Source organism: Dasypus novemcinctus, chromosome 18 (genome assembly GCF_030445035.2).
Source record: "Dasypus novemcinctus isolate mDasNov1 chromosome 18, mDasNov1.1.hap2, whole genome shotgun sequence".
NCBI classification, from domain to species: domain Eukaryota; kingdom Metazoa; phylum Chordata; class Mammalia; order Cingulata; family Dasypodidae; genus Dasypus; species Dasypus novemcinctus.
Window position 1 is genome coordinate 74,919,208 of NC_080690.1, and position 25,670 is coordinate 74,944,877.

General features: G+C 39.8%; 1 protein-coding gene across 2 annotated transcripts; it reads right to left on the reverse strand.

Annotated features, from left to right (window-relative positions):
• Window positions 1–1,694: 1,694 nt before the first annotated feature.
• On the reverse strand, window positions 1,695–21,830 carry LOC101413732 (zinc finger protein 665). 2 transcript variants are annotated; one of them, XM_004454652.4, is made up of 4 exons: window positions 21,467–21,830; window positions 11,890–11,976; window positions 9,953–10,079; window positions 1,695–6,088 (listed from the first exon to the last, which is right to left on the reverse strand). In XM_004454652.4, exons 2-4 carry the CDS (start codon window positions 11,902–11,904, stop codon window positions 2,769–2,771), a joined length of 3,462 nt encoding a protein of 1,153 aa, XP_004454709.2. In that variant the 5' UTR covers window positions 11,905–11,976; window positions 21,467–21,830; the 3' UTR covers window positions 1,695–2,768. The 2 variants fall into 2 exon arrangements, with proteins under 2 accessions (XP_004454709.2, XP_058135385.1); XM_058279402.1 differs by having other exon boundaries at window positions 21,580–21,722.
• Window positions 21,831–25,670: the final 3,840 nt, after the last annotated feature.

The following is a 25,670-nucleotide window of genomic DNA, read 5'->3' on the forward strand; positions in this document are numbered from 1 at the left end:
AATAACCTACACAAAAATCTCTAACAGCTTCACAGTGAACTCAGAAAACAAATTCCAATCTACTGTCCTTGTTCTATGAGGACAATGCCTACTGCAAGAGAAGATATGATAGCAGTGTAACAACAAGGAGAGGAAATAGAGACATGACTTTAAGGTAAACATATTGTATTCCCAAAGTCCCAGGATGAGAATTGCAGGGTAGCAACAGGTCTCCTGCCTCCAATTTACAAAAGGTCACTTCATCATTTTACATCTTTCTGGTTTGCTCATGAAGTAAAGATGTTTTTTCTTCAAAAATATAGAGGAACTACTTTGTATCTGTCATGGCCATAAGAACCTCAAAACAACCCCTTGATTTCTGAAACTACTCAATTTCTCACAGGAGTTAACACTAATATACATATATATGAAATTTTACTATAAGTTATGTAACAATAATGTCATAATCACAAATTGAGATATCTTTTAAATATTGTTCTAGTAAAATTATTTACTGTGTATAAGTACTTCCACACTTTTAAAATATAGTATAAAAATACCTTAGGAAATTTACCTAAACAATATTTCAAGAGCACTTTCAGTATATTGAAAAAAGGGTCCTAGCTATGCATCAGGAAAGGGTAGGTAGAAAGATGTAAGAAAGAAGAAAATTGTGGTCTCTCCCAACTATGGAGTCAGGAGCTTCAACAGGAAACAGTCTTGTGATAAAAAGCCTGATTCCCATTTGCTGATGTTCATTACTGACAGGTTTTAAGCCTCAGTCCACTACTGCCCCACATCTGGGTAAACTGATAGCCTCCTGGGCTCCCTTCTTTGGCACAAGTAGGGATATCAAACCATGAATGGGTACTCTCACACCAGAATCAGTCCCCAAGCACTAAAAGCAGCCCAAGCCAGTCTCCTTTCCCTGAGTTCTTAAGCCATTTTGGAACAGCTTGGAAAGCCTGTTCTGCTCTACAAAAAGCCTTTTATTAATAAACATTCTCACTTCCCTTTTATGTGTGGAATTATCAGTCTGAATATACAAATCAAACTTTTGCAATCAAGTTTGTGTCTTTGAGATGGCTAAATGTACAAATTAAAAAGACTTTAGGGGTGAATATGCAAAGTTCCTTGATTATCTAAAAAAAAAATTCCCCTTTTGTATGTTCATTCATAAGGAGAAATTCCTTTTTATTGTATATGTTCATTCATTAGGACTCTTTTCACATTATTTAATGAGGGCTCTAAGCAGGAAAAAAATCATGTTGTTTTTATCTTTGTTTCTGAAATTTTATTTTCTAGTATTTTTCATATCCTTAATATATTTTCCCCCTCTTATAGTCCAGGCCAATTTAAGCCATGAATTTTACTGAGGCAAAGAATGTGGAAATACAATCACAAGGCATATATACACACACACATGCATGTGCAGGTACACACGGGTTTTGGAAGGGCAGTCTGAAATTGGAATGCTATGGTATTTAATTGCAATCACATAAATATCCACAGGACAGATGCAGAGAGAATAACTCAAGTGCAATCTATAAAGACATATTCCCCAAATTATGTGTTGTTTGATTCCACAATGGAAAGGAATTGTCATGACTGCCTTTCAAACTTGGGACCCTACTGGGGTATTGTTAATCTTTGTTATAAAGTACTACAATGAGGTGGGGAAAGCTTGAGAAAACAGAAGGAAACAAACTCATTCATAATATTTAAAAATGATTAAATTTTATTAAAACATCAGAGCTATCATACATTCTAAATATAAATGGTACCAAATGCATGCAGAGCATGATTAAATGCAAACCCTACATAAGCACATTGTATTCTGGTTCTTTTCATTAAACTTTCTTCTCTCTTCAGTTACCAAGATTAAGACTAATTCTTCATTAATCTTTCATTTATAATGGCTATTTCCCTTCAGAGGACTGGGTGATTATTTCCTGTTATCTCCACATTAGCAGTCTCTAACAAACACATCATTCTGCTCCCATGAAAACCTCCAATCTCTTAATTGGACTGCTCTCTCGTGGTCATGATCCTTTCTGATAGTGCCCCCCTGTGGCACCACCAAATCTACAGACGAGGACTTTGAACATATTATCACTTAGACCATAGTTTTACACACATCTTGTCACTGCCCATGATCCTATTCATTATTCATATTCAACAATACTGCTTAAGGTCCAGTGCCCTTGTCCATCCAGGAAACAAGGATCTAAATGAAGGCCACTAAGGGACTAGGCCCTTTCAGCTTACTGCTCTATTCCTGCAGAACTTCATGGTGACACATGAAAGGGCTGTGATGAAAGCATAACATCAACAGATTTCAAACCTCAGGATAAAAGTCATCAATAGTAATACAATACAGTCTTTTCAAGAAATCTCAAATAGAAATGTTTCATAAACCAAAGAAATTTTACCTTTCCACAGATCTCCTTGGTTCACTGAGACCTCTCATATCATGTAAATTATTTTATCTTTTAACTACTTGGTAGAATTTAATATCTGAAGTTGATTAATACTTGAGAAGGACTACAGTCTTAGTTCTCTCTAGCAGGAATTCCTTGATGGTAGCCAGTTTGTGTGAACTGATTATGCCACTTACCACACTACATTTCTAAGGTTTCTCCCAGGTATGAATATTTTGGTGAATTCTTAAATCAGACCACAGCCTAAAGGCCTTGCCATATTTAATACGTTTGTATGCTTTCTCTATAATGTGACTGATTTCAAGATCCCAAAGGTGTGAATGTTTGATAAAAGCTTTACTGCACAGATTAGTTCAGTTTCTCTCCAGGGTGTACATTCTGATGTCTAGTGAGGCTTGAAGACTGCTTAAAGGCTTTGCCACATTCATTACATTTATAAGGTTTCTCTCCACTGTGAATTCTCAGGTGAATTGTAAGGTTTGAATTTTGACTAAAGGCCTTGCCACATATATTACATTTATATGGTTTCTCACCGGTATGGATTCTCTGATGTCGAATAAGATATGAACACCACTTAAAGGATTTGCCACATTCATTACATTTGTACAGTTTCCCTCTAGTATGAATTTCCTGATGATCCCCAAGTATAGAGCTTTCTGCAAGAACATTGCTATGTATATTAGGTTCATAATGTTTCTTTTCAGTATGCATTTTGTAATGTCTATTCAGGTGTGCCAACTGGGTATAGGTTTTACCACATACATTACATTTGCAAGGTTTCACTCCAGTATGGGCCCTCTTATGTTTATGAAGGCTTGAACACAAAGTAAAACCTTTGCCACATTCACTACATTTGTAAGGTTTCTCCCCAGTATGAATTCTATTATGTTTCACAAGGCTTGAACTATGGATAAAAGCCTTGCCACACCCATGATATCTGTGTGGCTTCTCCCCAGGGTGTGTATTCTGATGCTTACAAAGGTGTGAGAACTGCTTAAAGGCCTTGCCACATTCATTACATTTGTAAGGTTTTTCTCCAGTGTGAATTCTTCGGTGGCTCTTAAGGCCAGACCATTGTCTAAAGGCTTTGCCACATTCGTTACATTTGTAAGGTTTCTCTCCAGTGTGAATTCTTCGGTGGATCCTGAGTCCAGACCACTGCCTAAAAGTCTTGCTACATCCAACACATTTGTATGGTTTCTCACCAGTATGAATTCTCTTGTGATCCCAAAGGTATGAACGTTTGGTAAAAGCTTTACCACATTCATTACATTTGTAAGGTTTCTCTCCAGTATGAATTCTTCCATGATCCAAAAGGTATGAACGTTTGGTAAAAGCTTTACCACATTCATTACACTTGTAAGGCTTCTCACCAGTATGAATTCTTTCATGGTCCAAAAGGTATGAGCGTTTGGTAAAATTTTTACCACATTCATTACATTTGTAAGGTTTCTCTCCAGTATGAATTCTCTCATGACACCAAAGGTCTGAACATTTCATAAAAGCCTTCCCACATTCATTACATTTATGTGGTTTTTCTCCAGTATGAACTCTCTGATGTTTCACAAGGCTTGAACTATGGACAAAAGCCTTGCCACACATACTACATATGTATGGCTTGTTTCCAGCATGTGTATTCTGATGGTTGGAAAGGTGTGAGAACTGCTTAAAGGCTTTACCACATTCATTACATTTGTAAGGATTCTCTCCAGTGTGAATTCTTCGATGGATCTTGAGACCAGAACATCGCCCAAAGGCCTTGCCACATTCGTTACATTTATAAGGTTTCTCACCAGTGTGAATTCTTCGGTGGATCTCAAGACCAGACCACTGCCTAAAGGCCTTGCCACATCCAACACATTTGTATGGTTTCTCTCCAGTATGAATTCTCTTGTGATCCCAAAGGTGTGAATGTTTGGTAAATGCTTTACCACACTCAGCACATTTGTAAGGTCTCTCTCCAGTATGAATTCTCTCATGACCCAAAAGGTAGGAACGTTTGGTAAAAGCTTTACCACAATCGTTACATTTGTAAGGCTTCTCTCTGGTATGAATTCTCTTGTGATCCCATAGGTATGAACCTTTAGTAAAAGCTTTACCACATTCATTACATTTGTAGGGTTTCTCTCCAGTATGAATTCTCTCATGATCCAAAAGATATGAATGTCTGGTAAATGCTTTACCACATTCATTACATTCATAAGGTTTATCGCTGACATGAACGTTCTCACAACAAAGATCTGAACTTTTCATAAAACTCTTACCATATTCATTACATTTGCGTGATTTTTCTCCAATATGAATTCTCTGATGTTTTACAAGGCTTGAACGATGGTTAAAAGCCTTGTCACAGACATTACATTTGTGTGGCTTCTCTCCAGCATGTGTATTCTGATGCTTAGAGAGGTGTGAGAACTGCGTAAAGGCTTTGCCACATTCCTTACACTTATAAGGTTTTTCTCCAGTGTGAATTCTTTGGTGGCTCTTAAGGCCAGAACACCGCCGAAAGGCCTTGCCACATACAACGCATTCGTATGGTTTCTCTCCAGTATGAATTCTCTTGTGATCCCAAAGGTATGAACGTTTGGTAAAAGCTTTACTACATTCACTACATTTGTAAGGTTTCTCTCCTGTATGAATTCTCTCATGATTTGAAAGGTATGAACGTTTAGTAAAAGCTTTACCACATTCACTACATTTGTAAGGTTTCTCTCCTGTATGAATTCTCTCATGATCGGAAAGATATGAACGTTTGGTAAAAGCTTTACCACATTCATTACATTTGTAAGGTTTCTCTCCAGTATGAATTCTACAATGAATTGCAAGATTTGAATTCTGACTATAGGCTTTGCCACATACATTACATTTATATGGTTTCTCTCTGCTATGGATTGTTTGATGTCTCATGAGATTTGAAAACTTGCTAAAGACTTTGTCACATTCATTACATTTATAAGGTCTCTGTTCAGAATGAATTTTCTGGTGATTAGCAAGGATTGAGTAATGACCAAAAGCCTTCCCACATTCATCACATTTGTAAGGATTTTCTCTAATGTGAGTTTTCTGCTGTTGTTCAAGCAGTGACTGAGGCATGGAAACCTTCCCATATTCATTGCAAGTGTTGGTTTTGAGACTAGGAGGAAATCTTTGAAATGACAAAACCAAGAAACTATTTCTGATAGACTTATCAACTTGATGACATTCATGAATTTTCTCCTCAGTTTGAAATCTCTGAATTTCAGCCAGATATGACTGAAATCCAAGACTATTTTCAAAATATTTGATATATGTGTTTCCTGTATAGCCTATGTTATTTTTTAAATTCAATGAGGTCCTTAAAAATGGCTTATCATTTTTGAAATATTGATATGCACTTTTTCTAACAGAAGCACTCTGTTTTGACAGGAAATTATTATAGGATTTGATGTATTGTTGATCTTTTCTACAAGTGAGACTTCCGTTTTGCATCCTAGGCACTCCTTCGCAACTTCTTTTGTCATATCCCCACTGACTCTCAAATTCATGCATACCTTCCCAGCCTTCCCGGAAGTAAAAATCCTCAATATCAAGGCTTTCATGTCTTTCCAATATCACTGGTTGGCATAATTCTCCCTTATTAATGCCCTCTTTTGGCAATAATTCCTTGATTGCAAATTTAGGAGAGATATCTGAAAGATAAAAAAAAAAAAAGACCATAGGCTTCCTATTAATTAGAGTTGGAAGATAAATATTTTATATTGAAAAACATATTACATCAAAATTAATACTAACAGTAAACAAATTAAGAAACTTCTCAATCATGGTCTTCACATATTCAGGAACACAGAAGGCCAAAATCCTTCACTAACAATTACATGTAATTGAAATTATTTTAAAGGAAATCTAGTTTCAAACATCCAATGACCAAACCACTTACACTATGTAAACTTACATATGTCCTGTAATAATCAGTTTGGATAAACAAACTGTGGTAAATACACATTTGGAATATTATTCAGCTGTAAGAAGAAATGAAGTCATCAAGCATATAACAATGTGGAAAAATCTAGAGGACATCATGTTAAGTGAAGCAAGCCAGGCACGTAAGGATAAATACTGTATTATTTTGCTACTATGAACTAATTATGACGAGCAAACTCAAGGAGTTAATAGCTAGAACAATAGTCACCAGAGAACAGAATGTTGTTAGAGAAAGGAAAGCTCAGATTTAATTTGTGAATTGGCAGAAAGTCATTTGTAAATGTTTGGAAATGAATAGAAATGGGGAAAGGGCATCACAGCATTTATAAGTAATAGTGCTAACATATGGGTATGATGAGTGTTTCGATCTCTTTTTTTTTTTTTTTGGAGTAAAGAAAATGCTCTACTATTGATTTAAGTTATGAATGCGCAACTTGGTGAGTATACCAAATGCCACTGATTATATACTTTAGATAAATTATATGATTTATCAACAAAAAAATAAGGTAGTTTGGAGGAAAAAGATACTAAATGTAAGATATTTACTACAATTAGTAATAATTCTTTGATTATATTCTTTCATAATTTGTTATAAATGCTTCACAACAATACAAGGTTATATGGTGTGGTGATGTATAGAGCCCTATATGATGTTATGAATGTTTGTTTTGGAAGTTCACAACTTTTAGTATACTTATTTATGTATGTTCATCAATGAATGAAATACTTCAATAAATTGTTTTGAAATGAAAAAAAACAGTGAACCCTAAGTTAGATCACAGACAATAATTAATAGTACAACTATAAAGATGTGCTATCATCAATTAGAACAAATATTCCACACCAATGGAAGGTGTTAACAATAAAGTAGTATATGGGAGTCATGTATTTTATGCATGATTGTTCCATAAACTCACATCTGTTCTAATAAAGAAAAAAACGGATGACAAAGCTACAATAATCACAATAGTATGCCTGGGCATGGCATGAAGACAGATATATACATCAATAGAACAGAATCAAAAGTCTAAATATAAACCAATACACCTATGGTCGATACATTCTGACAGGGTGCCAAAACCATTCAATGGGGTAAAGAATAGCTTCTTCAAGTGGTACTAGGACATCTGGATATTCACATGCAGAAGAATGAAGGATATTTTTGTTGGACACTACTCTCACACAACATACAAAATTTTAACTCAAAGTGGAAAAAAGGAACTAAATACAAGAGCAAAAGCTATAAAATTTTTAGAAGAATATGGAAGTAAATTTTCATGACTTTGGGTTTGGTAATGGATTCTTAGATATGGCACCAATTTTACAAGCAACATAAGAAAATACACATAAATATGACTTCAATAAAATTAAATACTTTGCTCAACCGAACTTTGCATTAGGGAACTGCAAACCAAAGTCACAATGAGATAGCACTTCAAACTTACAAGGATGAATGTTGTTAATAAAACAGGAAACAAGTACTGGAGAGGATATGGACAAATTGGAACCACAGTACATTGATGGTGGGAATGTGAAATGGTACAACCACTTTTGAAAGCAATATAGTAGTTCCTCAAAAATTAAATATAGAATTACCCTATGATGCAGCAATTCCACTTCTAGATATATACCCAAACAAAGTGAAAACAAGGTCTCAAGCAGATACCTGTACAGCAATGTTTATAGCAGCATTATTCACAATTGACAAAAATTAGAAAGAACTCAAGTGGTCATTAACAGATGAAACGATAAATAAAATGTGGTACATGAACACAATGTAATACTATTTGACCATAAGAAAGAATGAAGTTCTGAGATGTACTGCAACGTGTAAGAACCTTGTAAACACTATGCTCAGCAAAATCAGCAATACATATAAGGACAAATATTATATCATGCCACTTTTAAGAGATGTAAGTAATAAATTTGCACAGTAAGGAGTAGATATTACTAGGGGATAGGGGTAGAGCAAGTGCATGTTTGTTGGCTATGGAGTGTTTGTATGAAATAAATAATTTTTGTTCTTCAAAGGACACCATCAAGAAAGTGAAAAGATAATTCACAAAATGGGAGAAATACCTGTAAATCATATATCTGATGAGGGACTTCTACCTAAAATGTACAAAGAACTTTTACAACTGAATAACAGGAAAAAAAAATCCAATTTAAAATTGGGCAAAGGATCTGAATCAACTCTTCTCCAAGATATATAAATGGTCAATAAGCATTAAGAAAAGATGTTCATCATCATCAGTCATCAGGTAAGTGCAAAAGAATATATAATAAGGTACAACTTCATATCCCGTAGGATGGCTAGAATAAAAAAGCCAGGAAATAGTGGTGAAGATGTGGAGAGACTGGAACTGTGGTGGTCTGAATTTTGTATCCCACTTGGGACAAATTCTTGGTCTGATGGGTGTGGAATCATTGTAAATTGGACCGCTTGAAGATGTTATTTCAGTTAAGGTGTGTGGCCCAACTGAATCCGGCTGGGTTTTAATCAAGACTTTTCTCTTCATTATCTTCATTTACAAGGAGACCTTGGTCATGTCATTTAACCAATTGGTGTTCATTTATGTATCTTTCTCGACACTGGAGGAACAACTGAGTTTGTTTTTAGAATTAAATGAGATAAATGTGCCTGGACAGAAAAAAAAAAAAAAGAATTAGTGGAGTCCTTCCTAAAAAGAATAGGCTATGGGGAAATGAGAGAAGTCAACAAAACCTGAAAGAGTAAGAAGACATTGCCATGTGTATCTCCATTTGACAGAAAAGGCAAGAAACCCCAAATATTGTTGGCCAGTCAGAAGATACCAACCCTGGGGGGAGTAAGCCTTCTAGTCTCTGAAATCAGGAACCATTAAATTCTTGTTGTTAAGCCAAATCATTGTATGATAATTATTTTAGCAGCCAGAAAACTAAGACAGGAACCCTCATACACTGCTGGGGGAGACAGAAAATGCCACAGCCAATTTGGAAAACAGCTTGGCATTCCCCCAAATGATTAAGCATATACAATGGAACACTAATTGGTCGTAAAAAGGATTGATAAACTGATAGATGCTACAAAATGGGTGAACCTTGAAAACATGATGCTAAAGAAGTACTATATGTCATATTCCATTCATAATACCCTAAGGAAATCTATAGAGACACAAAGTAAATCAGTGGTTGCGTAGGGCTGGAGGGAAGGGAGGGATTGAAGGGTAACAGCTGAAGGGGTAAAGGGTTTCTTTTTCAGGTGATGCAAATGTCTATGAATATACTAAAAATCACTGAAGTACATATTTTAAATAAGTGAAATGTATAGTATGTGAATTATATCTCAATAAAACTGTTAAGAAAAAAGTCTGACACAGGGTTTTGTACTTAGTCAAGTCCTTAGAACTACCACTAATCTAGCATGAAGTCTGTGGTTAAAGACCAGATGCTACAGTATGACCCTTTTCAATTCTGAAATCAAAATAAATTAATCTCGGTTAAGCAAGGCTGAGGATCCCAAGTGATTCACAAAGGAAAAGGCAAAGATACCCAAGGGCATATCCTGACTTATGAAAGGAAGTTATCCTCACCCAGGGAGACCAGGTTCCTGTAGTTCTCCAACATCACATCCCTGTACAACGCCCTCTGCTCAGGGTCCAGGCATTCCCATTCCTCCTGAGAGAACTCTATGGCCACATCCCGGAATGACACCAGTCCCTGAAATGAAAAACACATTTCAACAGGTGGCCATCAGGAGAGTTCTTACCCTCCCACAAAATCAGAGAAGATGTGTTAAGGATCAACTCAACTGATATGTTTTCCATATCCATGTAAGATCATTTTGAGCAAGATGTATTTCCCCGAGTTTGTTTCATCATACTTTTCCATCAAATGAATTAAAAGACACACTAAAACACTATGGATTTCAAACTTTTGTGGATGACAAAGGAAACATACAAATGAAAAATATTCAACACAAGGTCCTCTATATAGAAGTGCCAGATACGATGTTGTACACACCAAGTGATTGTCAATTTTCAGATGAGCTAGAGCAGGAGTGGTGTGTTCAGGGACAACAAAGTCCACAGTGGTTTAGAAAGGTCGGAATCTAAAAACTGTCATGGAGACAGCAAGAGCAATGACTAATAGTTTTGAACACTTACCATGTATTCATGATAACTTTACTTAACTCCTAAAATGACATAAAGGTTTACTAGAGAAAGATACAATTCTACCTTAGAAAGGAAAACCTGAGTCACAAATCATGGAGGGAATTTGCCTCAGATGAAACAGCTAATAAATGGGACAGTCAACACCTGAACCCAGGGCTTTAGAATTGAACCTAAAGAATCAAATAGTTAAGGAACACATACAACATTAAAATTACATTGGCAGAGTATTTCCTAGCTGAGAAAACTAAAAACAAATTCAAGGCTAACAATATTTAACAGGATAAAAGATCCTTATATATGTCTACTCACACACAAACACACAGAGTTACTATTCTTACTAGTATTAACTCATAATGTAATAATGTTAAATGGAAAACATTTAAGACATATTTTCAAAAGTTAATATAAATATTAAATGTATTTATGAAATGACAATGTCATCTGTACACAACATGAGCTCCTGGGCATGCACATTCACATATACAGACAATAAATTAAGTACAATAATAGTACTCATCTCTGAATGACAGATTTTCTTGGATGAATTTTCATGATTATTCTACATATGCTTATGTATTTCAGCACTTTTGATACAATGAACATGCATAAATTGTACTTAATTGAAATGAGTTGCCAACATTATTCTAGATAACCTAGTTTTAAAAAAACAATGTTGGAACCAGAATTTGGAATGACCCTCTCTGATGGCAAAGATCTGCCTCAATTTATTGACTCAATTATTGTCATTTTCACCTAAAGCAGCCACTGTATGACAGTCCCTCATGAATTCCATGGTCTCTTTGGGAGAATGTGCTGAAAATGATTTCATGAACCTTTTACTATTACTCATTAGGTGGGTTGCATATTTTAAAACAATTATGGAATAAAACATCCTCTATCATGATTGTTTCTGAAGTATCCATTAAATCCAAAACCATTAATATTTTGGAGCCAGAAACACAATGATTCACTATTACGATTCACTTGTCTAGTTTCAAATATATTATAAAATCTGGTACAGCAGATATCTCCTTGTCACTCTTCCAGTGTTCCTAGACATTAATTCAGCACATTAACGAAATGTAGTTTCATTAATTATGGTCTACAGAGAGCTCACAGCACATCCAGATGGGGAATCCTAATGAATTCCTGCTGCCCACTGTCTGTGACACCATGGGACCCCCCACCTCCCATATCCAATCCATGCTCTGGTGGGAAGACTTCTCATGATGAGTCCCTAGGTGAGTAGGAATAAATATGTTAGGCAGGATACCTCAGAGTCAGAGATGATTAGCAAGTCCAAAAGGCATTCTAGGAAGGAGAGACAAAAAGTCAACCAAGAACATGACTTTTACCTGGGAAAGAGACATTCCTGACACTTCCTTCTCAGGTAAGCTCTCCAGGCTTCTTTCTCAGGCAAGGTCAGTTTTGAGAAGTCAACCCTGAGTGGAAAATATGCTGTTCAATGCTTAGATTCAACATGCCCCATTCCTGTGCCACAATCACACATAGAGGAAGAACCTCAACTTGGGTAAAAAAGACGGTCCTCTACTGACCACTATAACCAGAGAGATTTGGAGACAATACAATCCTTCATGGAGACTGGCACTTGAGTTTCCCACACTTTCTTCAGAATGTCTTCCCCTCTTAGTGAAACTCAAAAATTTTGCTCTAGGAGCAGAGACTTGGACTTGAAAGAGAGATTTAAAAAATAATAACCAAATGTTCTGAAACATAGGAGTGCATTCAATAAACTCTGTAACATGCTAATGATATGAAAAAGTAAGACAATGAGGGAGAATTTGTCAACAAGATTTACAAAAGAGGAGGCCTTTGCTGAATGACAAAGTTTCAGGGAAATGGTGGATGAAAAAGCATGATTTGATGGGGTTCAAAAGACAACTGGAGGGAAGCGGATGTGGCTCAACTGGCCCATGTGGTGCTGCCATGCTCAAGGAGTGCCATGCCATGCAGGGGTGTCCCCCATGTAGGGGAGCCCCATGCATAAGGAGTGCGCCTCTCAAGGAGAGCTGCCCTGCGTGATAAGTGCAGCCCGCCCAGGAGTGGCTCTGCACACACAGAGAACTGACATAGCAAGAAGATGCAACAAAAAGAAACACAACCTGAGCCTCAACAGACCTGCAACTTATACCCTCTGATTGCTGGACTTACTCCAGCCATCTAACAGGGAGGTGAAGAAGGTCAACCACCACATCAGGGAGCCAAGAGTGCTTACAACTGCAAGCAGGAGAATTGCATCCATCATCCATGTGGAATCTAAGCCCCCTGTCAATATAGAGGTGGAGTGGACATAACCATCCCAGGGTCCACAGGATGGAGGAATAGAGTATGGATTAGAGTGGACTTATGATATTCTATTCTGGACTACTATGATTAGTATTGGAGAAAAATGTAGCATTGATGTGGAGAAAGTGGCCATGGTAGCTGCTGAGGGTAGGGAGAGGGAAGAAGTGGTATGATGTGGAGGCATTTTCAGGACTTGGAGTTGTCCTGGGTGGTATTGCAGGGACAGCTGCTGGACACTGTATGTCCTGCCATGGCCCACTGAGTGGACTGGGGGAGAGTGTAAAATACAATGTAAACCACTATCCATGTGGTGCAGCAGTGCTCCAAAATGTATTCACCAAATGCAATGAATGTCCCACGATGATGAAAGAGGTTGTTGATGTGGGAGGAGTGGGGTGAGGAGGGTGGGGGCTATATGGGGACCTCATAGTTTTTGAATGTAACATTAAAAAATAATAAAGACAAAAAAAAAAAAGAGACAGAGTCCTAGTGCTGCTGAGGATGCAAGTGGACACAGAAGAACCCACAGCAAATGGACACAAGAGAGCAAACAATGGGGGGGGAGGGGATTGAACAAGTTGTTGGTGTATTTTGCTCTAAAATGTAAAATAGAGAAGGGGCACTAAGTAAATGTATTAAAGATGCTTTGGGATTTTTCCCACTTAATTAGAGAAGTTGGGCATTTACAAAACTAACAGGCACAAAATACAAAATACAGGATTCCCATACACCTCCACAACACCAAGTACGTACTAATATTTTCCCTTTTAATCATAGCCAGGTGTACATTTCAGTGCTATAAACTGCATTCACAATGTTGTGCTACCATTACAACCAAAACATTTCCATCACTCCAAATAGGAACATTTGTATATTTTAAGTCTTAACTTCCCATGTCCTATCCCCACCCTGGTAACCTATATTCTAGATTCTGACACTAGGAGTTTGCTTGTTCTAATTGTTTCAAGTGAGTGTGACTTTACACTATTTGTACTTCTGTTAACGGCTTATTTCACTCAACATAATGTCTTCCAGATTCATCCACATCGCAACATGTGTTGAGACTTTATTCCTTTTTACAGCTGAATAATATTCCATCTTAGGTATATACCACATTTTATTTATTTGTTGGTTGATGGACATTTGGGTTGCTTCCATCTTTTGGCATTGTGAATATTGCTGATATGAATATTAGTGTGCAAATACTATTGAGTCCCTGCTTTCAATTCTTTGGGGTATATAACTAGCAGGAATTGCCAGGTCATTCGTTAATTATACTTAGCTGAGGATCTGCTAAACAGTAACAGTAGCTGCCACATTTTCAATTGCCATCAGCAATAAATGAGTGTCCCTATTTTGTTGCATCCACTACAACATTTATTTTCCATTTTAAATAGCAGCTATTTTAATGGATGTGAAATGGTATCTCATAATGGTTTTGAATTGCATTTCTATGATGGTTAATGATGTTGAGCATCGTTTTGTGTGCTTTCTGGCCATCTGTATATCTTCTTTGGACAGATGTTCAGATGGTTAACAATGTTGAGCATAGTTTTGTGTGCTTTCTGGCCATTTGTATATCTTCTTTGGACAGATGTTCAAGTCTTTTGTACTCTGGTTGTTTGCCTTTTTGTTCTTAAGATGAATGACTTCTTTATGTATTTTGGATGTTAAACCTTATCAGAAATGTGATTTTCAAATATTTTCTCCCATTATGTAGGTTCTCCAATTGTTTTGCTTTTATGATAAAGTCCTTTGAGGATCCAAAGTTTTTAATTTTGATGAGGTCACATTTATTTTTTCTTTTGTTGTTTGTGCTTTGGGTTTAAAGTCTAAAACACTGCTAAACACAAGGTTCTGAAGATGTCTACCTACATTTTCTTCAATGAGTTTGACAGTTCTAGCTCTCATATTTAGGCCACTGATCCATTTTGAGTTATTTTTGTATATGCTGTGATATAGGTGTTGTTCTTCTCACCTCTATGGTTTCTGATGAGAGATCGACACTTAGTCTTACTAAAGTTCCCATGTATGTGAGGCATTACTTTTGCTGCTTTCAGAATCCTCTTTTTATCTCTGGTATGTCATTCTGAATACGTGTCTCAGAGTAGGTCTACTTGGATTTATTCTATTTGTGGGGCATTGTCCTTCTTGGATATTGATATTTATGTCTTTATTATAAAGTGTGATGGTTAGGCTAATGTGTTAACTCGGCCAGGTAATTGTGCCCAGTTGTTTGGTCAAGTAAGCACTGGGCTAATTGTAATACAAGGACATTTATGGAGTTCAGTCACCCATGAGTTTAATGCATACATAGCTGATTACATCTACATCAGGGAGATTGCCATTAGCAATGATGCTTTATCAAATCCGTTGAATGCCTTAAAAGGGGAAGTGATTTCAGCATTCAGAGAGAATTTCCCAGCTCGTCTTTGGTCAGCCAACATCTCCCAGAAACTTATCAAGGACTTCCAATGGACTTTCATCAGAGTTCCTGGTTTGCAGTCTCTCTGTGGAACCTGGACTTGTGCATGCCCATGGTCATGTGAGAGACTCTAATAAAATCTCTTACTATTGACAGATATCTCCTGTTGATTCTGTTTCTCTAGAGAACCCTAATACATAAGGGTTGGGAAGTTTTCAGCCATTTTTTTCTCAGTCTTTCTGCTCTTTTTCCATTCTCATCTCCTTCTTGGACACCAATAACGCATATATTTGTGAATTTCACATTGTGAGTTAATTCCCTGAAACTATGTTCCATTTTTCCCATTCTTTCTTTTTGTTTTCCTATCTCTTCGAATTCAGATTCTGTCCTCCATCAATTCAAATCTCCTGTTGCATGTCTCTGATGCATTTTTATCTCAGACATTATGTCTTTCATTCCCATAAGCTGTTACTTTCTTTGCAGGCTTTCAAATAGTTCTTTATACTCACCCAGTGTCTTTTTAATATCCTTTTATCTGATTGTCTTAAGTCTAAGTCCTATGTCTCATCAGGATATTTTATTTGGTCCTTTGGCTGGGTCATCTCTTCCTGTTTCTCAGTATGGCTTGTAGTTTTTTTGATGTCTAGGAAACTGAATATGTTAATTTTCTCTGATGGTCAATTTCTCTCTCTTGCTTAGAGGTTTTGTTTCACAGCTATTCTATGATTTTTGACTCAACTTATTCTAAGTCTTTAAGATTGCCCAGCTTAAGGTATCAAAATAGGGTAAGGCACTCACTAATGGGATGCAGATCCACTCCAGAGGACTGGGAGGAGACCCCTAAAAGGTTTTCTCCTTGCAGTTTCCCAGCAGGCCAGGCAGACGGAGTTCATCAGATGAGTCTTTCCATGTAGTTCTCTCTTCCAACCTCCACTTGCCTGAGATTCTGGTCTAGCTAGAATCAAGACTAGAAGCAGGCTCTAATAGCCAAATTCACTAAAGAGAAACCACTCTCCACCCTCAGTCACACCCTTCCTTCTTCCCAGGAGCAGAGATGTCTGTTCCCTTCTCAGTTGGGGGATAGGTGCCATTCCAGGCTGCAGAGGCTAGTAACTAATAGTTTTCATTTCGGCTTGTCTCTCTCTCCCTTGCCCTCATGAGGATGCCAGCACTCTTGTCATCAGATCCCCAAAGCAGCTCCCTTGGACAGCTTTTTGCCTCTCCTTCACTGTTTTTGTGAGAGACTTGAGCCCTACCTACTTAGGCCATTGACATCTTCCCAGAAATCAGTACCATAATGTTTTGATTACTGTGGCTGTGTAATAAATTTTAAGATCAGGAATGGAAGTAGTCCAATTTCATTCTTTTTTTTCAAGATAGTTTTAGCTATTTGGGGCTTACTACATTTCCATACAAATTTGTTGATTTGCTTTTCCTGTTCTCCAAAGAAGGTTGCTGAAATTTTGATGGGACTACAATGAATTTATAAATTTATTCGGGTAGCATTGATATCTTAATATTATTTTTCCAATCAATGAACAAGGAATGTCTTTCCATTTATTTCTTTTAGTAATATTTTGTAGTTTTCTATGTACACATCCTTAACATCCTTGCTCAGATTTATTGCTAGTTAGTGAATTCACTTATTTGCTGTTATGAATGGAAATTTTTCCTTGTGGTGACCATGGGTTAAAATGTAACTTCCTAAAAAAAATAACCATATTTGGTCTGATACCAGCCTAACCTCAATGGCATGCACAAACACTTTTCTTATTCCTGCCACCCTACTAATTTTTATACTTGATATCACTTATATTTTTGTACATTGTATGTCCAAAATATAGATGTATCACTTTATATATATTGGATTTTAGCACTGAAAAGAAGTATAGTTACATACCAAATAATAATATTGACATTTATAATTACCCAAATGGTTTCTTTGACCATAGGTTTTTATTTCATTATGCTGCTTTGAACCACTGTCTAGTATCCTTTCCTTTCAGGAAAAAGGAATAACTCCCTTTAGCATTGCTAGTAGGGCAGGTCCAGTAGTGATAAAATGCATTAGTTTTTGTTTATCTTAGAATGTTTTACTCTCCCCTCGTTTATGAAAGAGTCCCCTCATTTATGAAAGAGAATCTCACACAACATAAAATTCTTAGCTCTCAACTGACTTTTTTTGCCTCTCCCCTTCCTTGCTTCCCCCACCCCCCCACCCCAGTTATCTGCTCTGTGTGTCCATTTGCTGTGTGTTCTTCTGGGTCTGCTTGTATGCTTGTCAGCAGCACTGAGAACCTGTTTCTTTTTGTTGCGTCATCTTGCCGTGTCAACTCTCCATTGTGTGCAGTATCATTCTTGGGCAGGCTGCACTCTCTTTCGTGCTGGGCAGCTCTCCTTACAGGGCGCAGTCCTTGTGTGTGGAGCTCCTCTACGCGGGGGACACCCCTGTGTGTCAGGGCACTCCTTGTGTGCATCAGCACTGCACATGAACCAGCTCCACACGAGTCAAGGAGGCCTGGGGTTTGAACCGTGGACCTCCCATGTGAGGCAGACGCCCTATCCATTGGGCCAAGTCTGCTTCCCTCAATTGACTTCTTTCAGCACTTGCAAATTGCATCTAATAGAATATCAAAATAATTACACACCACATTCACAGAATGAAGGAAAAAAACATATGGTCATCTCAACTGATGGAGAAAAGGCACTTGACAAAATCCAGCATCTTTCTTGGTAAAAACACTTAGAACAACAGGAATAGAAGAAAACTTCCACAACATGATAAATGGTGTGTGTGTGTGTATATATATATATTAAAAAAAAAAAAAAAAAAAAACCATAGCTAACAGTATACTCGATGAAAGACTGAAAGCTTTCCTGCCAAGATCTCGAACAAGAAAAAGGATGCCCATTGCACCACTGTTATTCACTTTTGCATTGGAAGTTCTAGCCAGAGCACTTAGGAAAGAAAAAGAAATAAAAAGCATCCAGGGAAGCAGATGTGGCTCAACTGATAGAGCGTCCACCTACCATATAGGAGGCCCAGGGTTTGAACCCAGGGCCTCCTGGCCCGTGTTGAGCTGGCCCACACGCAGTGCTGCTGTGCACAAGGAGTGCCATGCTGTGCAGGGGTGTCCCCCGCGTAGGGGAGCCCCACACGCAAGAAGTGCGCCCCACAAGGAGAGCCACCCCGCACGAAAAAAACACCGCCCACCAAGGAGTGGCGTGCACACACAGAGAGCTGACACAGCAAGATGACGCAACAAGAATACAAGCGGACACAGAAGAACACACAGTGAATGGACACAGAGAGCGACAACTGGGTGGGGAGGGTGGGGAGGGAAGAGAAATGAAATCTAAAAAAAAAAGTGTCCATCAACAGATGAATGGATAAACAAAATATGGTATACACAAACAATGGAATATTATTCAGCTGTAAAAGGAAATGAAGTCCTTATTAAATGTGACAACTTGGATGAACCTTGAAGATACTATGCTGAGTCAAATAAGCCAGACTAAAGAACACAAATATTGTATACTCTCACTGACATGAAATAACTAAACTAATTCAGAGAGTTAGAATCTAGAATATGGTTACCAGGGGTTGAGTTGGGGATAAAGAATGCAAATTTGTAGAGAATTTACATTTAGGTTGATTGTAAAGTTTTGGAATTGGATGGTGGCGATGGTGACACAATACTGTGAGTGCAATGAAGGTAACTAAAGTATATATGTGAATGTGCTTAAAAGGGGAAATTTTAGGTCACCTATCTGTTACCAGAATAAAACTTAAAAGATAAAACATAGGACTGTGTAACACAGTGAACTCTACTAGAAACGACTGACTATATAGAAAATAGTATAAGCACAAAAATGTCCTATCATGAATTTTAACAAAAGTACCACACTAATGCAAGGTATTAATAATAGAACAATATATGGGAAGAATATATACCTAATTTAACCTATGAACTATAGTTTATAGTACAATTTTAACTTCCTTACATCAAATGTAGCAAAGGTACCACACTAATGCAAAACGTCAAGAATGGGGGTATATGGGAACACTGAATTTTTTACATGATTTTTCTGTAAACCTGCAACTTCTATAATTAGAAAAAAAATTCTGATGCAGTGGCGCTAGGACCTAGTATTCTCCTGAGACAATAAGCAGGGCTGGAGACTGGTGCCTAACTGCAGCATTGGCAACTGCCAGGAGCAGGGCAAGTCTATTCAAAGTCAACAGCAAAGCAGAGGATGTAGGTCTGGGCAAGTGGGTGGCCCAGTTGCGGAAGACCTCTTCCACGGCTTCCATGGAGAAAGAAGCAAGGTCTTTGGCTGAGAAAAAAGATGGGTAAGGAGGAGTTGGACTTTTGAGGGGCTTTAGAGAAAGGGAAATCAAGAGGAACTGAATCATAAATCTGAAGTGAGGCAAGTCAGTTTGGGTTTGTTTTTCTTCAGCTGTGATCAGCCACATGGAGGCACAGAAGAGGCAGAGCTGGATGTAATGATAACCTGAACAAGAAGATGGGGGTAAATAAAAGAATAATTATATGTCTTATAATTTGAGAATTTGGGAGCATCTTTTTATTTTTTTAAAGATATATTTATTTATTTACCACCCCACACAGACCCAATGTCTGCTCCTGGGTCCTGCTATGCGTTCTTCTGTGTCTGCTTGTCTTCTCTTTAGGCAGCTCTTATTGTCTCGCCTTTGTGTCTCCTTTTGTTGCATCATCTTGCCGCGCCAGCTCTCCAGTTGGGCCAGCTTGTTTGGGGCATATTTTGATTACATAACTGTTTGCATCTGAAAGGGTTTTTCTCTCACCATCATTCAAAAAATAACCTGAAAGGTCTAGGAGGATATTCTACCTTTTTAGCAACTTTTAAAAATCCAACGTAGTAACAAAAATACTCCCACACACTACAGGCTACATAGGTACTAAATGGACGAATGAATGTTCCAAGTGACACTAGTTCACCCTCTGGCACACCCTTGGTTTTAGGAGCTGATGTTTCCAATATTCCTATTCCAAGTATAAAAGTTCAACCAGAAACAGCAAGTTGACCATCTAGGGTGGCAGCCTGAGATGGAGGAGATCCACTTTGGGAGAAAAACTCTAAACTCAGTAGAAAGAAAAGCCTCCTGCTTGCAGATGGCTCAATGGTGAAATTCCTGAGAAAGAGAGGGAGGGATGGAGGAGGGAAAGCCAGAAAGGATGAGAAGGTGGAAGGAAGATCCTATATCACTGAACCTCATGATTCTGCCTTTATCCTAGTTGTTCTCATTATTTTGGAGGACTGGGACCTGTTTAAGATTCTAATACAACCGGGCATTCTCTCCCGGTAAACTGCCACAATGACATATACATTCAATTTTATGAATCAATTCAGGGATTACTTTTCTCTAGATTTCTCTTCCTTTTCTTCTCTGCTTCAGTCTCTCACTCTAAGTCCACCCACTCCATCCTCTCTTTGCCCTGATTCTCTCTCATTCCGCCTGTACTCCCTGGATTTACAGGCTTTCTCCTCCTCCCTCAGCCACTCCTTCACCCTCCCCCACTCCCCCACTCCCCCATCCCGCCCTGCCCATTCACAGGTAAGGACCAGACGTCCCCAGCCCGGGAAGAGCACTTCCCACTGGAGCACTGGGGATGTAAACAACCACGACAGGCGGCCAGTGGGACGCGACTTGAGCAGAGGAAACACGGGGTCACGGAACAGGTGCGGGTCACCTCCCCAGAGCCGGGGTGAGGGGCCTCCCCAAGGCGTGGGCTGGACCAGGGGGGCGAGGGAGGCCCGGGGCGGCTGCAGAGGACCCGAGGAAGGGACGACTCAGGCGAGGGGTGCTGTCTGCAGGACCCCAGGCCAGAGGACGCGGCTCCCTGGGGCTCCCAGGGGCGCCGGGCGGCCGTCACTGTCCTCGAGGGACGAGGTCGGGGATCTGGTCGATGGTGAAGGGCGTGAGCGCATCTCCCAGGTGGGAGCTTCACCCGCGCAGATGGCCAGAGGATGCTGGGGGTCAGTGAAGTTTAAGCAGTAAAACCCCGAGGCAGGCGGCGTCCACATGGCCCGAAGGCATAAAAGCCGGGGCCTGGGTCTTGTCTCACAGCGAAATTTAACCGGAAACGGACGCGGAGCTCGGGACCCCCAGGGGAGCGACCAGCCTCTGAACTTCTCACGGCGGCGCCGGGACTCACCGGGTGCGGGGACTTTAACGTTCGGGACGACCCCCGGACTCCGGGTGTGCAGTACGGGGACCTGAGAGCCCGCGAAACACAGGTCCGAAAAAGAAAGTCTAAAACTCCCGCACCTGAAAGCGTATCTAGCCACTTCCGGTTTGCAAGCATCAGCGCATGCGCGGGATCGTGTACCTGGGCGGTGCCAAGGCAGGGAAGTGGCTGGGGGGCGGTGCCAGGGTCTAGAAGCAGCTGGGCGCTGTAGGGGGCAGGGCCTGGAGCGAGAACGTCCGGGGCCCGGCGTGGGGCGGGGCTTGGGCGGGGAAGCGGCTCGGGGGGCGGTGCCTGGGTCTGGTAGCCTCTGGGCGCTGTAGTGGGCAGGGCCAGGAGCGAGAACATCCGGGGCCCGGCGTGGGGCGGGGCTTGGGCAGGGAAGCTGCTCGGCGTGGGACGGGGCGCCGGTAGGAAAGCGGCCACTCTAACCCCAGCTCTTGTCATGGGCACCAGCAACGGGTCAAACACCTTCACGGGTTTCATATTTCCTCAAGATCCTTCCCTGAGTCCAGAGCCACTCAAAGCATCCTTGTGTTGGTAATCACCTCGTAGGTTTTTACACTCTCCTGCATCTTACACGTTTACATTGTTTTGTAATCCGAATTCGTAGCTGGTGGAAGCCTCTGCCCTGATTTCTGTGTATTTCCCGTCAGCCCGTTCGTTCTTTTGAGCCATGACTCCCCTGTATCCAGACTTTGCCTGCATTAGAAAGAGAAAATCCTCTAATGATATTAGAAATAAAAGTTCAATATTATGGTTTCGCACGTTATTCAGTTGTTTGATTCACCACCCTCCAATAGGTCAATAAAAAACTTGAGAAAGCCCAATGTCTTAGAAGGTGGACCTTAATGGGTACTGGGATTTCTTCACCTGGTAGACTAGGGAACCCATGTGGACCTTGAGAACAGTCTCAACCTCTTGCATAGTATCCTGATGCTGGTAATTTTGTTTGAACTGTATAACACTGAGTGGATTCGAATATAACCTAAGGGTTATCATTAATATAATGGTAATTATAATCAACTGCAACAAGGTTACCACAGAAATGCAAAATGTTAGTAATAGGGAAACTGTGTGTGGGGTGCAGGCATTATATAGGAGCTCTAAACTGTATGTGTGATTTCAGTTATAACTGCTCTAATTTTAAAGAGTTTTAAAAATGTTGCCTGAAGCAAATTGAAGGATTTGGTCCCAGTCCCTGTATCAGGTTCATGAGAATGGTTGACCAAGTTGTGTCCTCATGGGAAAATGCGCCAGAAATGAATGCAGTGAATGAGCAGTGGCTATTGTTGGGAGACAGTTCTCCATGGTTTCTCATGTCTCCTGAGCCAAGGCACTGGCAGCTTTTAGTCTGCACTGTCTTTTCATGAACCTTTGTAGAAAAAAGTGCCATGGACGATACAGATAGAGTCACCTTCCGGGACAAATGACAGATTTGTCTGCTGTATGTACGTAAACAAAGATAATGCTTCCCTCTGGAGCAGGTTTGTTAGCATTGCCCTTAAAAATTCTGGGTTTTTCTATGTGCAAGTTTCTACAACCTGACCTTGTTCATCACCCCTGTTGCAACTGGGGGTTAAGGGAAACTTCATGCTTCCTGATGCATCGTGAGTAATAGAGTAAACAGGCAGATATGGATGGATTCTGACAGATAAATGACAGAAAAATAAAGGTAAATCAAAATACTCTTTAAAAAAATTTTTTAATAAATTTTTTAAAAATTTATTTCTCTCCCCTTCCCCCCCTCCTCCAAGTGTCTGCTCTCTGTGTCCATTCGCTGTGTGTTCTTCTGTGACCGCTTCTATCCTTAATAGCAGCACCAGGAATCTGTGTTTCTTTTTGTTGCGTCATCTTGTTGTGTCAGCTCTCCGTGTGTGCGGTGCCATTCTTGGGCAGGCTGCACTTTCTTTCACACCCCTGCGTGGCAGGGCACTCTTTGTGTGCATCAGCAGTGCGCATGGGCCAGCTCCATATGGGTCAAGGAGGCCCGGGGTTTGAACTGCAGACCTCCCATGTGGTAGGCGGACACCCTATCCATTGGGCCAAGTCCATTTCCCTCAAAATACTCTCTTAAAAAAGTTAGATTATGCAAAAGAGAGTATTTTGATTTACCTTTATTTTTCTATCATCCATCTCTGTCATAATCATTCTGAGAAATCTTACCTACTCTCCAAAGCATGGTAGATTTAGTTGGTTAGGTGAGGTGTGCAAGTTGATCTGAACCAACATGGAAGAAAATGTAAATTGTTGGAGCAAGGAGGGAACATGTGGGGAGGGGGAGGGCCAGTGGGTGTGGCACTGCATAGATGAAGGGAGTGAGCCAAGACACCTCCTACAGAGCAACTCCGAAATCGACAAATCAATTGTTATAAGAGGCTTTTAAATTGTTCCCCTAGACTGCCCTGGCCTCACTCTCCCTGTATCACTCTTACAGTCTCTTTGATAAAGTCCACCTTGCTCGCTGAGGCTTTTAGGTGAAGTGGATTCCTTGGGGGATACTTGAAAGGAGAATTGAATTTTACATCTGTGTTTATATGAGACAAACTCCAATTTTATGGAAGACTCATTAAGGACAGAAGAGATCTTAAAGAGTATAAACTTTGGAAATAGCACAAATTGCTGAGAAAATTTCAACCTTTAAAGGCTGTGGAACTGATGGGGTAAAGCTAGTACCTACAAAGGGTGAATGAGACCCAGATGGTATATAGAGTATCTGTGGAATAAATAAGAGAGTTACCCAAAAATGTTATAAATGGTGACTGGAAGGAGGTGGAATAAATAGAGGCCCAAAGAAGAATGGAGAAATTGAGTTGGCCCTGTAGGGCTGGAATATGTTAGAATTGGATGGTGGGGGAGGGATCCTACGGTCGCCTTCTCCCTTTTGTCCTCTTCCCCACTCTGATGAATCCTCTGGGTTATTTCCATAATCCTGTGATGAAAGCCTGGAACTCTAACCTGTAGCACGCTTGGCTTGTAGGCCCAGGGGCAGAAGTGGGTTTCACATGATGGAGATGAGTTACCTTTTCTCAGGCATTCAATTTTCTACATTTTGTGTTAGTTTCTGCTGCTCCTTCTGTTTCTCTACCACCTGGACAGGAATCAATTTTATAAACATTTGGGAAAACCAGAGACATAAATGATATAAGGGATACCTAGAACCAGCCCTCAGTATAAAATTGACTTTACACATTCCTCTTGCAACTTTACTCAATCAATCACATTAGTGCAAAGAGACTCCTTGTTATGGGGACTCTCAGGAAAGGTTAGAAACATCCCTCTAGAAAAGCAAATTGCTCAGGCCAAGGGCCAGAGGGAGGACCAGGCTTATGTCCAAACAGCCCAGTCAATCTGTTCATGGCAGGTAGATCCAGGAAAAATCCAGAGTATTTAAGGACCTTGGAGAGCATTAAGAGGAAAGGACACCTGCAAGAGAACAAAGTCTGAAAATGAAGGTTTACATAGAAAAATGATGACTACCATCAGTGAGGGTTACGTAAACTGATCCGGGTAGGGTCTAGGTGCTCTATTCTCCCCCACAAACTCCGTTCATCATCCAGGAATTGATCCTCTTTCCTGTGTGTCCTTGGCACAGCACCTGTGGCTGCCCCAGAGAAATCCCTTTTCCAGACATGATCACTTACCCAGACTCCCTGGATGCCTCCGTCTCTTACAGACTAGGCCTCTCAGACTGAAATAGACCCTGTCTGCTGTCAGAACCATCTCAGTAAGATGTACCACTGTGTTTTGGGGCAGGAGGCAGCCCAATACTGAGAGAAAGGATTGTAATCCTGTCCCTCACCTTCTCAGAGAATTGTAATATCATGTCACCTGCAGTGACAAACTGTGCGGGCTTAGGGAGCTGTGGATATTTTAGACTCATTTGCCAGTTTGTAGAACAATTGTAAGTTCCTAACGACCATCACCAAAGAGACATCACCCAGCTCTTTCTTTCATGATCCCTGGAGGCAGATGGGCTCACATGGAAGGGAGCAGAAAATGCTGAGGTCTCACACTAGGGGGCCCAGCGGTGAAGAACATGTATCTCACTAGAATCTGCTTCCCTGGAAAGTTCTATCCAAAATTGACTTATTAGGTAATTTTAAGACCACTGAACTTCACTGTTACTTAAGTTGCAAAAGTTTAAATGGAGCAATACAAGTAATGGAGAAAG

Excerpts from the sequence above, each read along its gene's own strand:
- LOC101413732 (XM_004454652.4), bottom strand. Across the intron at positions 6,089-9,952 it reads CAGGAACCTGGTCTCCCTGG|ATATCTCTCCTAAATTTGCA; the intron begins GTGAGGATAACT and ends TTTATCTTTCAG.